General features: G+C 36.0%; 1 protein-coding gene across 1 annotated transcript in view; it reads left to right on the top strand.

Moving 5' to 3' along the window:
• The first annotated feature begins 858 nt into the window (after positions 1-858).
• Positions 859-16,757, top strand: part of naaladl2 (N-acetylated alpha-linked acidic dipeptidase like 2) — a 341,685-nt gene continuing 325,786 nt past the window's right edge. Inside the window, exons 1-3 of the mRNA XM_085399238.1 lie at positions 859-1,027; positions 2,648-2,825; positions 4,957-5,118. Of these exons, the coding sequence (XP_085255364.1) occupies positions 859-1,027; positions 2,648-2,825; positions 4,957-5,118 (509 nt within the window). The remainder of the gene's footprint in view (positions 1,028-2,647; positions 2,826-4,956; positions 5,119-16,757) is intronic.

Below are 16,757 nucleotides of genomic sequence, written 5' to 3'. Positions count from 1 at the left end.
GTTGGTTTTACTGGCCAAAACACAACCAACACGTATACTATCCTACAGTCTCGACAAATTCTGCATCCATAAACACAAACTTGCACACACACACACACTTACATTTACTTAGATCCACTACTTAACTTGCCTTAACAGCTTGTAACCGGCCTTCTCTCTGTCATTTCAATGTGTATAAATGAATCGCAGCCCCCTGTGGTGCTTTTACTCTTCATAATTGTGTGCTGAGAGGCTCTGGTCAGTCACTTAACCCAAGCAGCTTTTAACCACATTTATCAAATTTTATTCTTTGTCCCACACGAATGTAACATCCATTACCTTAAGTCAAATGAGGCAGTTTTAATCCGACCCAGGTGGTGGACTTTCATTGCACACTGCCTGGCTTACTTCCAAATAAGTCTCAGTAGACACTGCGTATGTCAATATATGCAATATGCTATCATTGTCTAAAATGGACTGCTCTAAGAATCTGCTTACTTTTTTGGTCATTAAAAGTTGTTGCAACCATTGTATATGTTTTTTCCTTTTTATTTTTACTTTCAGATAACGAGAGGAGATGATGCTTTTAAGGAAGGCTGATCTATTATGCTCTGTTTCAGCTGAAGCAAGTGATTTATAGCTCACATTCATAGTGGTATTAAATATAAGAAAAGGCAAAAGAATGAAAGTCCTGTGATCTCAATAACAAATAACATGGAAACATTTGCACCCAGGGTTGTACGAGGATTTTAATGTTTCCTTCATGAAACAATTTTATTTTTTTTATAGCATCAGAAACATTTCTTATTCATTTGAAACTTGTTATTATATAAAATAAAACCAGTTTTAATTATTTGCATGTGTGTTTCAGGTAAGATAATGGCATATAGGAAGGTGTGTGATGCCCAGGGTGGTCCGCTGGTCGGTGAGGTTCTGCACTGCTCTGGAGGTCTAGACCTTGACTGGGATCTGGACAAGGAAGAGCTGCAGGAACCGGGGCCAAGCATGGACCGCATGCAGATGCAACATATAGACTGCCAGAGATCAGGTGAGGTTTGATTTCATTTCATTTGCAATTCCCTTTAACACTTTCTGTTTGATAAGATATCTGCTAATGGTTTTAAAACCTTTTAAGTACCCTAAAGCAAAACTTGAGTTTCTAAGCTTTGAATGTCTCCGTTTAAGTTGTGCCTGAAGTTCAGTATAAGCAAAAGCTCTCTATCCTATGCCTTCTGAAGCAAGTAGGCTAATCAGTTTAACGACTGAAAACCAAATATTGATTATTTTGTCTGTTTTCTCCTAATTACAGTAAAAGGTACATATTAGAAAGTTATAACCCAATCCAATCTGCCTGTGGTTAAAAAGACTGAGTTTCAAATTCTTTTCAGTATGATTGGCTTTATTATTGCCTGAGATTAATTCCATGATGATGTGCTAATATGCTCACAATGGTTATTTATTTGACATTAGTTCAGCATGTTAGCATTTACCTCCCTAAACTGAGTTTGATGCAATGTTATGGTTTTGGCAGAGAAAACAAACTAACTAACTAACAAAAGTATTGAACCCTTTTAATCTCATGACTGATTGATTAATTGATACTTTTATTTTGAACATGTAAATATAACTAAAATGATCATTCATAACTATATACAAGTCTACACACATACAATACACTCATAAAACACTTTTACAAACCAAAACGAGCTACATTTTTACATTGGCCTATAAACCCTGTGATTAAGACCCCACTAAATACATGTGCCTTGTAAAAATGATCTCTTTATATTTGTTTTTTAAACTGAGTTGTGTTTGAAATTATATCCATGTAACGAATACTCTAAGGAGCTTGGAAAGAAAAGCGGCTGGATTTCTTTAAGTTGCTTGAAGACGTTTCCCCTCTCATCTGAGAAACTTCTTCAGTTCTAAGGTCAAATGGTGGAGAGTCCCAGATTTAAGCCCTGTGGGAGTATCCCCCCACGAGGTACAATGGACCACCTAGTGATCCTCTACCTAATCACATGAGCCAAGGTGTTAAAACGGGTGTGGGTCATAATCAGCCAAAGTTCCGGGTGAGCTCATTGTGAAACCTGGCCCCACCCTATCATGTGATTTCCTGAGGTCAGATGGCCCAGGATGTGAGTGGGCGTTAAGGCGTCTGGGAAGGGATCTCCAAACTGGATTATAGATGGCAGAAACTTGATGTCGTAAACCCCCGCCTCTGTTCAAAGATGGTCATGCACAGTGGACATAGATGGCTTCTTTCACTCCTCTTTCAAACCATCTGTCCTCTCTGTCCAAAATGTCAACATTGGCATCCTCGAAAGAGTGACCTTTATCCTTTAGATGCGGATGGACAGCCAAGTCTTGTCCTGTGGAGGTGGCTCTTCTATGTTGTGCCATGCGTTTATGAAGTGTAACAAATACCTTAATGAATACTTTCAGCTTGGGTTACTGGGAAGACAAGCTTCATTAGAATACAATTATACTGCTCCATCACAGAGGGACACATTTTCTATATTCGTGCTGTTTATTGTTTTTAATCTTATGAAGTTATGTAGCGTTGTACTTTTTTTTAACTTCATCTTTACAATTGTTCCACACACGAACTCCTGTGACAGTAATGCTGTAATGTTGACTTTAATTGTGTTCAATGCTATAATTTCAGGGTGTTCAGACCCTGGTCCTGACCCTGACCCTGAACTGATGGAACCCATCCAGCCCTCTGTATCAGTTTCACCACATGGACGATTTGAACGACTTCAAGAAGATCCCAACTACATCTCCCACTTCACCAGGGCTCCTGGACATAAAGGACAAAGACGGCTGCACTGTTTCCTAGTCAAGTAATTTAAGAAGCACTGTACCTGCCCACACTCACCTTTGTAGAATTTCTTTCACTTTTGAACTTAGATCATATTGACAGTTTATGCATTACAATGATGTAGCAGATGATAATGAATAAGATATAGGAGTTTAAATATGGGAACAAATAAGACTGGAAAATAGAACCATGAAGCTATAAAATAAATATGGTGTAATTTCAGAATGGATGCCATTGCGTTTCTTGGTTATTACAACATACTTTTGCTCTATATCCTGCCTTTGACAAAACTTTGCAATAGCATTATTATAATTAAAAAAAAAAAACAAATAAGCAAGGAAAGAGTAGTAATGCAATTTTGGAGTGAGTTAAATTTTAACCCATGCAGTCAAATTTTATCGTTTAAACTCTGTGGACAAGGCATTCAGGGCCTTCATTTGCTAGAAGGTAATGAAAACACTGGTCCAGGAAACATTTTTTTCCTCTTGTCTAACTTATGAGATCAACCTTTGCATTACTCCATAAAAAAAACACTGTCCATTTCCCTAACCCTTAAAAAAGTGTCAACCACTTCTTAGTTTCCCTGTCCCTTCAAACAAACTGAAATCAGCTGCAAAAAATGCAAATAACAGCACAATTGGAACCATAATGTAATTACTGATTTTAGTAGAGTAATGCACTGTTACATTACTGCGTTACTGATAAATGTAATGTCATTACATTATTCTTATTGCATCTTTGGTATTCGTTACACCCAACACTGATGACATTTATCTGTTTTTATTATATGACTCTTGCCATTCGTGTCTATACCAATGAATATTTGTTCCCTGCATATTAATTGAATTGAAAGTGGAACTAAAAAAGTCCTTGTCCTTTTTCCTCTCACTGCTGACGCTAAACATCATCTAATCTGAATGTTTCACTGAATTTACTTCTTCCTCTCGCTCCTTCTTCCATGTCTAATTATTACATACTGTATCTATATTACCCTACTCAGTGCCATTAATGTACTATACGAGAAAGTTTGGGAATGGTCCCTGTGTTCTTAGACGTCCTATAATTGACAGCACCTGCTAGAATGCCTTTTGAATATTAAACTTTACATTATGTGCAAGCATTGTTTTACTTTTAAGACTCTCAACTTAGTTAGATGACTCTATTGATCTGTATTTCCTCAAGACAACAGTAAGTTTATGAGGAGTACTTATGACCAGAGTTATCAGTTGTTACTTTCATTTTTTTGTTATAATGTTTCGTAATAAATGTTTGGTGGTTCTGAAATAAACAAGCTGCCAAATAAGACTGAATTTTATTTACAAATAAACCATTGTTTCAACTCATTTAGGGACTTACAGGGGGGTGTGAGCAATGCACTTTTCTCCAAATTGTGTTTCCAACTTCTTCATCTAATCTTCAATGTCAGAAGCACATATTACCATACACATATATCCAAATGTGTTTTTTAAATCAAGAAGATAATAAGTCTTTGAAAGTGTACTACAATGAGATTTTCAGCAAAATAGTTAATATGATTAAAAGCAAGAAGAAGTCTGCGTTATAAAGGACTGACTTCGGTTGCAGGACTGATCGAGTCCGGCATATGCAAAATACAGGCTGTTTAATGTTGTTAAATAGTCAGCACTGATTTTTTAAATTTGTTTATTAATGAACAAAAAGTTATTCTCAGTGTTTAAAAAAATAATCACACAAAAAAAATCCACTTTATATTGGCATGTATGTAGGTGTAGATCTCAATTTAGTGTATGGATATTCTACAGCAGTTCTTTACCTAGTTCTCAGATAGATTAAGAAGGGTAAACTAATTATCTGGATAATAAATAATATATAAAGCCAAAACTAAATATGCATCAGATAGGCTGTGAACATCAGATAACACCTTAAGCAGCTGCAAGCTTTGGTTGTCTTTAGAAATTAAGGTATTTACATTTTGTAAACATAACAGATTTTTTTCAGTATGACTCAGGGATAGGCCAAGATCAAAAGATATATACATTCCTAGCTAAAGCCAGATGATACTGATTATTACATTATACAAATATATCTAATACATCTTAATAGCATCTTTGATTGCTTATATAATAGAATAACTTTAACATTAATATGTGATTGCTCCCTTCTTTTCTTTGTAGATACTTCCTGGCAGGGGTGGCTCTTTTTGTCCTTGGTGCCCTGATTGGTTGGTTTACTCACACATCTACTATCAAATCACCTGTTCTGCCACCCGACAGCTCCGACCTGCTGGAGGAGTTGTTAAAAGGAATTACCGCTGACAAGATAGATGCCCTTCAAAAGTAAGCCCCCAGTTTCAAAATTTACATTGCCCTTCTTGAATTAAACGCTTTTCTTTGAAACCACTCTTTCAAAAACACTATTCAGCTCAGTAAGGTTTATGTACAGACTAATTGCGTTATCAATGGTGTTATCATAAAGGGAAAGCAATATGGCTATGATGGAGTAGGGCCGAATGATTTTTTTAAAAGAAGTAACACAGGTGGACAGAGAGGAAGTCTCTGTCTACCCGTCTGAGGGCCCCTAACTTCACTATTATTTTTACTTGTTACCTTCTAGCCAGACACTGATCTATTTATAGCCAAAGAAGAAAGAAAAGATCCAGAGATAGCAGAAAGAGAGAAAGGGGAGAAAATGAGAGATAAAAAAGTAGCAGGTAACAAATCTTTTTTTATTTTTTTAATTTATTTATTTTTCTAATACTGATACAAACCTCCAACCTGAACGTTGTTTTCTCCAAGCCAAAGGATCACAGGATGCCTGGGTGTATGTGTCTGTGTGAGATAACAGGCTTTGCCACTGAACTGAAACAATCATGTCACCATGGTTTCTCTCTGAGTTTTCCATGCTTTTTATAATTTATTTTCTCACATTTATATTTCATGGTGCCAGAAACACCCCCATCCAACCTTCCATAACCACCAAAGCTACCCACACACACACTTACACACTACATCTCTACCATCTGTGTGAATGATGAGGTTTTTCTCCATCGCAGTTATCAGTGAATTTAAATGGTTATTTGTTGCTCCTGTCAGTCCTTCATGGAAGAGTTTGTCATTTATTTTAACTAAGAACATCAACACATATGACTAATGTTTTAGATAGGTGAAGCATGAAATTAGAGGAGTGGTCTGCATTAAAAAATGGTGCTAAAATAGAATGTACATACGTCATGGTCTTTGTAGACATTATGGACACCCAGCTTTGTGAACACAATAACTCGAGAACAGGACCACACAGGATTTTCAAATTGGTAATATTAGTAATAGCATCTGATAAAAATGTCAAAAAAGTACCATTACCTCATGGTAAGGAATCCGATCACTAGAGAAGGAAGTCTTCTAGGACATACCCTAACTGGATCATCTAGAAAGATGAGAGGTAGCACTAGCGGCAGTTTTTTTTTTTTTTTTTTTTTTTGGGGGGGGGTTGTGATAAACAACCCTAAAACTAGCCCTCACGTATCAATTCCTCTCAGTTTCCATTAAGGATATATTTAGGCTTTCTTTAATAATGGGAAAAACAGTTTGTTGGGATGCTGTGGAAAAAATCAGAATGCAGTTTAAAACTAAAGAAAGAAGGCAGAAAGAATTATCTATATGAAATATTACAAGGGTAAGGTAAAGGTGGCAAAGCTAAACCCAATTCATGCAGATTTTATTATTTAGTTCCAATGTACAGCACTTTGCATCAGCTGTGGTTGTTTTAAAGTGCTTTATAAACAAAGATGATGATGATGATGATGATTGCAATTTTAGAAATAGTGATGCATGTGTGGTAAATGAATTGATTCCTTTATAGTGCTTTTGTACTCTTCCAGAGCGCTTTATGCAACATTCACCCATTCACACCAGCACTTTTTCCCACCTAAGCTTAAGTGCTTTCTCAGAGAGAAAGTTGAGGTTAGTATCTTGCCCAAGGATATTTGGCATGTAGACTGGAGCAGCCATGGATTGAACCACCAACCTTCTGATTAGATTATGCTTTACCTCCTGAGCTACAGATGGGGCAATTGCGGCTCAAGAGCTGGCAGTTCGACCACCGGCTCCGACAGTCTCAGTCGTTGTGTCCTTGGGCAAGACTGAGACTGAGACTGTGAATGTGTGTGTGTGAATGGGTGGATGGCTGTATGTAGTGTAAAGTGCTTTGGGGTCCATAGGGACTAAGTAAAGCGCTATACAAATACAGGCCATTTTACAGATACCCCTGTATCAATAGTATATGTATGAATAAAAGCAGACCTCAACATAGAACAACAGAAACTTGTGTAGACAAACAGCAGGCCCCTGTGCCATCATCCCTCTTTCTCTGGTTCAAATTTGCAAATACATCAGGACTTTTCCCTGGATCCAGTCCAATAGATGTGGTTAGCCACAAATAAATGATAAATTATTGTAGCAAATATTCTTAATCATTTTCTCTTGTTTCTCTATAATTTTACTTCAACAATCCTTCCCATTTACACCCACAACTTCAAGGCTATTATTGAAAAAGCTTCACAGTTAAAGGTGAAATGTGATCATTACTACACTTTGAAGGGGGTAGTATGTAGTTTTATATTGCCATTCATTGAAACTGATGGCATTTAGGGTTACTCCAGTCATCTCCGTCATCAATTACGATAATGATTCTATATTCACAATCATATGTTATGATAAAAATCTGTTATTTATGGACTCTTTACAAATAGATAGATACTTTAGGTATCTATAGTTTGGTTCAGTGGATATTCCAATATTTGCTTAACCTAGAGTCTGATCATTCTTTTTTTACTATTTACTTTATAAGGCACAGAAAACTGTGAAAAAAAGCTATCTGACTTTATGTTGAGTCTGGGATAGCAAAACTAAGACGGGAGCAGACAAAGCAAAAGAGACACATGAAAGGACTTCTGAAGACAGAGAAAGATGTAAGAGGAAAAAGGGGAGTCTAAGGAGATGATGGCGGAAGGGGAGCGTATTTAAACAGCTTTGCTTGACTAGACAGGGGAAATATCTTCGTGTGAATTAATTACCGTTTGGTTTGCAGGAATCTCCCACATTGAGTGATTATTACATTTGCATGAATAGCTCCCATATTCAACAAATAACAATCAGTGTACATATTGTTTGGAATTGTGACTGTCTTTGCACAAACTAATTAAGTCCCCTTTTGTTTATTATATAATATTTCCAATCTTTGGCCTTGTTTCTTAGCAAAATAGGGGGTGTCACAGCAGAAGAGAACAGACTTTTTTTTTCCAAGCTTGTCACTGTAGAAAGTTTATGCAACCAATTCTTTTTCAATTTACACTTCAAAGAGGTGTGTAAGCAAGCAGAGCTACTTTGAGAGAAAATGGATTAAGTTCAAATCCTTAGAAGATGGGCTGTCACTGCTAGTATCTTTGCCTGTCTAATACTTATATCTCTCCTGCTAATTATACTCCTGTAATAAATTTTTGAGCTATATGGAAGTACATTTTTTTGGTTGTTGCTTTTCTGCATACAGGTCTGCACATATCTCAAATGTGAACAACTGCCTGTGGTTTTTAAGTTTTTAGAGATTTTAGGAGTAAATTATGACTGCAATCACTGCAAATTCCGGTTTGGTGATATGATCAGATGGCAAATCTTTATCTAGCTGATTTAGTCTTATCTAGATGATATAGATCTTGCTGTGCTAGCACCAGAACAAGCAGTAACATACATCACAAGCTATTAACACAAAAGTGAATTAAAAAAAAAAAAAAGCTTAAAAGTGGACTTTTAAGCTTTGTGGAAAACTGCAATTTTAGATAACTAGCTAGCAGATGATGGCTGTTAAAACAGTGAATCTGTCTCTATTTAGCTTATTTAGCTCCATCTACTATTTTGTGTGAGTTTCTTTGTAAATTGCCTATCGCTTGACTAAGTGTGTCAATTATTTTTGTTGTACATTTTTATGTGATGCTAATGACCAATGCAGAAATTTGAACTTGCATAGTTCAAATGTCTTGATATCTGACATGCTTTGTGGACAGTACCAGTTTTCTCTGCATATTTGGAAAAATAATGAAAATTATAATGAAAATAATGAAATTATCCATGTTTGTTGACTGAATGGCTCTTTGGCAGTAGAACACATATTATATGTGCTAATAAAATAATCAAAAACCTAAACACACCTTATAGCCTTGTTAAAGCTACTGTATACATGTTTATTCTATTTGGTTATTGAAAAGAAGGGTTTTAGAGGATTTTGTGCAAGAAAACTAAATTACCAGAGAACTGGTCATGGAGAAAGCTGCTGAACGTGAAATGAATATGGGTGTCCTTGATAAGATTACTCGGTAAAACGTCTGACTTCTGGCTTTCTTAAATTATTTTCTTTTATTTTTTATGGAGTGTGAGCAGTGCTAGATACTTATCACTGATTTAGAGCTGACCACGTCCTCACTATTTGTAACTCTAATGTATCTACTACCTGTTCTTGTAGTAATGAAAAGTTTATCTAAGTAATTGCCAATTGGACCAGCTTTTTTTCTTTCTTTTTTTTACCTCTAACCACTTGAATGTCTCTAAACGTCATTAACTTTTTATGCGCATTTGGTCACCACATTGCTGTGCATTGCTTCCAGTGTTGACACGGCTTCACTTATGAGGCCGTAAATCTTTTTAGGATTTAACCAAAATCTCACAGAGCAGGCACTTCCCTTACCAAAGCCAATGCCCATTTTTGCACTTTCTTTAGAGAAACAACCCCTCATCTTCAGCTGCCTGTAATAACTGCCTCTAAATAAGAAAATTTAGATGAGCTTGTTTGTGTGTAGCAGACATGCTTTCGATGGGTGTTTCGTGTACAGTCACGATCCTGCTGTGTTGCAGTGTGACCCATCATTTATAGGTTCTCATCCATCTTGACATCACTGCAGCTCATTTCACTGATTACTTCATCTCTTCATTAAAGTTAAGTTAATCACTGAAATCAGTTGCTTTAGTGACTGATTGCAGAGACTCTCTGGCCATGATAGCACTGTAACCTTTCTATATTGATGGAAGTATAATTAAGCTTTTTTACTGTGTTTCTACTCTTTATAATTATGTGTATGCGCACAAGTCCACATGAGTGAATTGACGATTGTAGGCAGAACCGAGGAGATTGTGCTACCAGAATAGAATTTTGCAGACATTGAGGACAGCTACAAGTACCGTGTTTGCTGAAAAAAAAAAGAACATGAGAACAAGAAATAAGTTTAAAGGTACTTCAGATAATCTTTTTTTTTAAATTTCTTCATGTAAATTTTTAACGATGATAAATGTGTGACAATAGGGGAGGAGACATTTTTAAAGTCATTTTTTAAATAAAATAAGCTTATTTTCCTGATATGGAGATGAATGAATGATTATACAGGGATAGAAATATGAGATAAATGGACTTAATGTATTCCTATGCCACAACTAGTTCTTACAATCATGAAGAAATATTCTATATTGTAATGGCAATAAAGTGAATGAGAGAATAAAGGGAAATGTTTAAATTGCACTGAGATCTACTTGGGTTGCTGTGGGGCCCAGAAACTAAAATTGGCTGTGCTGCTTTAAAACCAAGGTTGAGAATAGATTTAATATATGTTTTAACATTTATTTGTTTTACTCAAATTTAAATAAACATATTTACTGCCTTGCTTCACATTCACTCTATTTGCACTTCTGTCCAGAAAGTATGGCATCTCAGTATTCAGTATCAGTATCTCAATACAGTATTACAGTATTGTCTGTAGTCCAGAGAGCGAAGGCAGCTGAATTAATTACAATGCAACTTTTACACTATTTTTTTTTTTTTTTTGCTCTAAGATAAAGGTAACAGTAACATTTCTCCAGTTTATGCAAGTCTTTCTGTGTCTTGGATAGATCAAAAAGAATGGAAAGAGAAAGGCCTGACACACAAAGGCCTATAAACCTAACAGTTACCCTCTGACAGCCTCTGGTTGCTAACGAAAAATGTTTATGAATGGTTTGCAAAAGTTGCAGGGTGTTACTAGGGGAGATCAGTTGCAAAAGGTGCTGCACCAAATCTTTCCTTGTGAAGAAATACTAAGTTTTTCTTTCTGACAGACAGCCTGGTGGCTGGTGACCAGTCCATGTTCCTGTGTGACTGGGCCAAAATCTCAACAGCACTGATAAATAACAGTGGGAGTCATTTTTTGAACTGAGAAGAGCATACCTGTTCTCAAAAGACACACAAGTCTTCTATGGTGCAGAAAACTGAACCTGTCTGATCGGCCATAAGTTCTCATCTACCGATGTGCTGCTCTGAGAGGTTTCCTAAGTATTATGTTTGAAAGAGAACAAGAGACACTTGAAATCTAAATATTGTGATAATAATAATACAGATATTCTTAAGCAAATATGAATATCATCTTGACATTTGGGCTGCTGCATTTCTGCTTATTTCATCTCTTCATATTTAAGTCAGCTGGTAAGGCATAAGTCCTGAAATCAAGCCTTAGTTAAAATTTATGAAAAGTCCGCCTATCAGCATAATGTAAGATATAGTTTGTGTATCCCAGCTTAAACTTAGAAGAAATAGCAAGTAACAGCAGGAGTACATAAGAAACTGTGAGAAAGTGATGATACTGTTTTTTGCTGAGAGTGCATTTCTGTTGCTCAGTTAAAGCTCTGCTTCATTACGAGAACACACACTCTCTAAGATCTGTGGTTATGGAGCATTAGGTGCCGGTGATATGTCATGTGTCACTGTTGTTTATAGATATGCAGTATATTTGTGATCACAGACTTTGTTTTTTGATGGCAAGGGTTGATCTCCACTTTTTGTCCAAATTGATGTGAATAGGAAACCATATAACACTTCAAAATCATATTGATTGCTTACTTTTACAGTGTTTTAGGAATAACAAACTCAAAAATTTAAAATTTAAATGTGCCACATAACCAGATTAAGAAATCTATTACCATTTTGTCTTAAAATTATTTTAAAACTTATGCAGCAGCACAGTGCTCTGAACTACTGCGCACCTTTCTGTGTTTCTTCTGCCTTTTTGTTGCGACTTCCTGCAACAACCTTCCGTCGTCAGGAACTGATAGACATCGACCTCAGCCTGAAACCGGACTTTATTTGGGATTGGACAGTATCCTACCCAAGATTGTGATACCACTGGGCACTCCGTAGGTTATTGTGGGGAATAGCAAGTGATGCAGACAGTGCAGGGAGCGGTAACAAAAGGGGGGGATACAGAGCTGACTAACACGTCCAGCTGCGAAAACAACAACCGTTATGCCAATTGATTGATTGGTAATTTATTTCAAACATGCAAACAATATACAGATACATTTATAAAAGAAAATAAGAGAGAGAGAAAAAAAAATACTATACAAAAAAATCAATACGTTTCAATATAGCTGCCGTTCTGATTCATTTACATGTTGAAAGGGAGTGGGAAGAAGTAAACACTTATTTAATCCCAACCCTTTGCCAGTTAATATTTAGTCAGCTTCCTTACTGATATAATTTGTAATAAAAATAGTGAACAGATTTCTGATATACTATATACTATAATATCACATCATGAATTTTTTTTTAAATAGAGACATTCACTTAATTTCAATATTTTCCTTTTCTTTATCGTTCGAGAAGATCATATTTTTATAACTCTTTTTGAACTGTTTTATGTTTGGACATTGCTTTTATTCCATATTCAGACTGTTCCACAGTTTCACTCCATGAACAGAAGCACAAAAGCTTTTTCTTGTAGTACGTACCTTCCCTGATTTGAAGTTACAAAAACCCCTTGAATTATAACTTCCTTCTTTCAAAAACAACATACTCTGAATATTACCTGGCAGTTCTTTAGTTTTTGCTTTGAATAGAATTTGTGCTGTTTGGAATTTCACTAGATCGTCAATTTTCAATATTTCAGACTGCAAAAATAGTGAGTTTGTATGTTCCCTATAACCTGCATTGTGGATGATTCGAATTGCTTTTTTTTTTGAAGAGTAAAAAGTGAATGTAATGTGGTTTTATAGTTATTGCCCCAGACCTCTGCACAATAGCTTAAGTATGGTGAAACCAGTGAACAGTATAGAATATGAAGTGATGTTCTGTCGAATACCTGCTTTGCCTTGTTTAGTACTGCAATGCTTCGTGATACTTTGGAATGAATATATCTTAACATTGTAATGGCTGTAAAGCCAATCATGCTCCTTTGCCTTTGGGGAGCAAATTACACCTGCAGACAAGCCACCGTTCTCTGCAGATCACTTGTATGTTTGGATTTGTTGATAAAGAGGAAACTAACTATAAAATTTTGCAAAAACAAGAAGTAAATAAGAAGATTGTAGTTGCGACAATCTAGACTAACCAACATTAGCTTCTATCCCAGTAAGTTGATTTTGTTCATTTAGATGCAGTTTTCAGTGGGAGAAATGTTTTGCCACTTGGATGAACAAAATCAACTTTCTGGGATTTCCTTACCTGAATGATTGAGCATCCATCGGGACATTACCTTTTCAGTTTTGGTGTATGTTCCCTGGTGAGCACAGATGGAATATAACCACCTGTTTTGTCAAATTCTGGCCGTTGAAGCTTAAATAATATGAAATGTACTGTGGCTGTTGGATTCTAGAAGTATGTATTCTTAAAATAATATACTGAGAAGATTTTTATTTAAAAGCAAATCCTTTTTACCAGCCTCACGCGGATGCATAACAATCATCAAAAGACAGATTACACTGTTACACAAATTTTTGACCTTCCAAATATAGAGATTTCTTGTATACCCTGTGATAGATTAGTATTAGCCCTTCAGTTGACTGGCAACATGTAGAGGGTGTACCCCATCCTTTGGAGTTAATCTTATATGATTTTAATGAATCAGTTTCACAGTTCAATTCAATTTTATTTATGTAGCACACAACAGCAACAGGCAACATGACGCTTTTTATATTGTGAGGTAAAGACCCTACAATAATAATAACAGAAAAAATCCCAATATGTAAATGACCCTCATGATCAAGCATTTGGTTTTGAATGATACTGCATGTGTAAGTACATTTGTTCAGTAGAGAGATTTGACCCTCTTGTTTTGTATTTGTGTGTTCTTTTCTTTATTTTCTCTAATAATGTAATATATTACAAAGTAATATTATAATGTAAGTTTGATCAAGCTGTGTTGATGTCAAAAAGCAGCAATAAATACCATAGTTTCAACAGAGAAATTACAGTATTCCATTTCCGGGTCCACGAGTCAACTTTGCAAGTTATGTTGAAGCTGAATAAAACGAAAAAAAGCAATTCAGCAATAAAGCAAAACGCAAGGCTGAATGTGTTTAGAGTGAATCTACTCTCATCTGTGAAAAGCACAAGACCCAGTGTTTAACCCACCAGTTCTGATATTGCATGGCAATAATAATAGAGCACAGGGCCGACTATGTTAGGTCAAAACAAACACCCCCATGAAGTCTGTTTCCAACTGTTTGGTAAGAAACAGTCACACCGGTGGCCTCCTGGATGTTATTTGGTAGGGCTCTGGCAATGCTCATCCTGTTTCTCCTTACACAAAAAAGCAGATACCTGTCCTGCTGATAGGTTTAGAACCTTTCACAGCCCTGTCAAGCTCTCCTCAAATAACTGCCTGTCTCCTGCATGTCCTCCATGCTCTTGAGACTGGGAGACACAATAAACCTTCCGGCAATGGGACATGTTAATGTGCCAACCTTTAGTTGGACTACCTGTGCAAACTCTGTAGGATCCAGTTATCACCTACCAGTAGTGACACTGACCCTATAGCTAAATAGAATAGAATTTGGATAGAATTCAACTTTATTGTCATTGCACATGTCACAAGTACAAGGCAACGAAATGTAGTTTGCATCCATCCAGAAGTGCTTTAGCCATAATATAGATATATTACAGAAATGGGCCTGTTATAGGTATGAAGGTACAAAATATGGGTCTATTATGGGTATGTTACAATGTAAACGATATGAAGGTATGTTATGAATATGCTATAACTATAAGTATGTACAGGCTGTAGTGGGTGTGCAAGCTATGTACAGGCTATGAACAGGATATAAATATGAAAACTATATAGAAATATGAACTATAAAGCTATACAGAAATATGAACTATGCAAGTTATAAACAGTTGTAAACAGTAGAATTATAATTATCGTATTATACTGAATGATTGTCTATACAGCATTTACAGTTGTGCAGTTAAGATAAGTGAAATATGTGGATAATTTCTTCAGAGGCTGTAAAGTGCTAGTGGTTGTGAGTGATGGTTCAGTCCATGTTAGTATTGTGTGTATGAGGGTACAGTTGTCCATTTGTTAGTTTTTGTCAAATGTGTGTGTGTAGATGGTTGTGTGTGTGTTCAGTTAATGAGATTAATGTGGGTCAGGTGTCAGGAGGCAGAGTTCAGGAGTCTGACAGCTGTAGGGAAGAAGCTGTTCCGGTACCTGGTGGTCGTAAATGCAAAGCTAGTGGGAAAAAAACAGTAAGAAAAGATTAGAACCACATCAATATTCCAGGCGTTTACTTGACTTGATGCTATACTCTGATTAAAAGGTGTTCCTTTAAGTTTTTTGGCCAGTGCATTGTCTTTGGTTTGATTTTCGTTTTGATCCCATATATCACTGAGAGTATTTTTAAAATAATTGTAATGATGCTCTTAAATGTATGTAAATATCTCTAGATGTAAGTGTAGTTGGAAGAACAAAAAAGGAACCAAGAACACCGTTTACAGCCAAGCCTATTAACACTCTTGTTCTACCACTTTTGAAATGTTGTGTAACAGAATATTTTCCGATCCGAGGCTCTGGATCTGATCCAGGGATACAATTTGTTACAAAGCCAAAAGGCACTGATGGCAGTGTTTTTTTCTTCTTCTCCTCATGGTTCTCCTTTCTCTGTCTTTCTCTGTCTGCACTGTGCTTTTCACTCTTTCCGACTCACACACGGACACAAATAAGTGTACGTACAGAATGTGCATAGACATGTTTAAATTGGTTTTCACAAACCAGTACCTAGAGTTTCACACTTTAACAGTTTTGGGCGCAATTAATTGCATCGTTCTTTCAGTGCGAGTTACTGTGTGTACTTCAGTGGGATTTGAGTGAGGTGCTGTTGTGTTCTTCAATAGCTTGTAATATTAGCCTTATTATATGGCTCAGTCTTTGACTGAATCCACACCTTGTATGTAGATTACTGAAAAGGGAGAACAGAGCAAATCGAACTACTGCATTACCAAACTGGACTCATTGGCTTGAAGACAGCTCTTCAGTCCACTACTATGTTTTACAATTTCAGTAGGGGTAATAACACATGAATGAATAAGACACACTAAATCATGTGTTGATTGTCTTTTGCTTTGGGGTCATAGGAAGGCAAGTTCTGTAAAATGGTGGGAGGGAGGAAATACATTATTATTTAAAAAGTGTGTATCTTTTATTATGATTATGTAGACACATTTAAGACAGTAAGTTTCCTGGAAGGCAATCTGCTTCTTTGTTTATGTTAGGCTATAACATCAGGGAGGTACATCTGGACAGAATTATAAAACACTGTACGCAATCAAAATATTAACCATAAGTTTAGCTAATGCCTCTATTACCCACATAAAGCACTGATGTAAGAATCATAGCGTCACTTTAGAATTATATGACGAGGTTAAAGACACTGATATACACATATCATTAATATCTACATCAAATTTTCTTTCTGTGCACCAAATAAGTGCAATTTTTGTGCAATGCAATTTTTACTAGATTTATGAAATATGTGAAATATGTTTAAAGGGCAGTTTGGTTCTTACCATTTTATGTATCTCAGTGCTTGCATTCTGCATAGTACCATGCTGTTACAAATCACAATTTGTGACTAAATAATCTCAAATAATAGTATTCAAGGAAGAAGTAAAAAAAAAATAATTTTCACCTTGA

This window comes from Rhamphochromis longiceps, linkage group LG23 (assembly GCF_057381845.1).
Source record: "Rhamphochromis longiceps isolate RC_006_pf linkage group LG23, R_longiceps_female_GT1.1, whole genome shotgun sequence".
Taxonomy (NCBI): Eukaryota; Metazoa; Chordata; class Actinopteri; order Cichliformes; family Cichlidae; genus Rhamphochromis; species Rhamphochromis longiceps.
The sequence above is the reverse complement of the archived record's forward strand: the minus strand, read 5'-3'. Positions and strand labels throughout refer to the sequence as shown.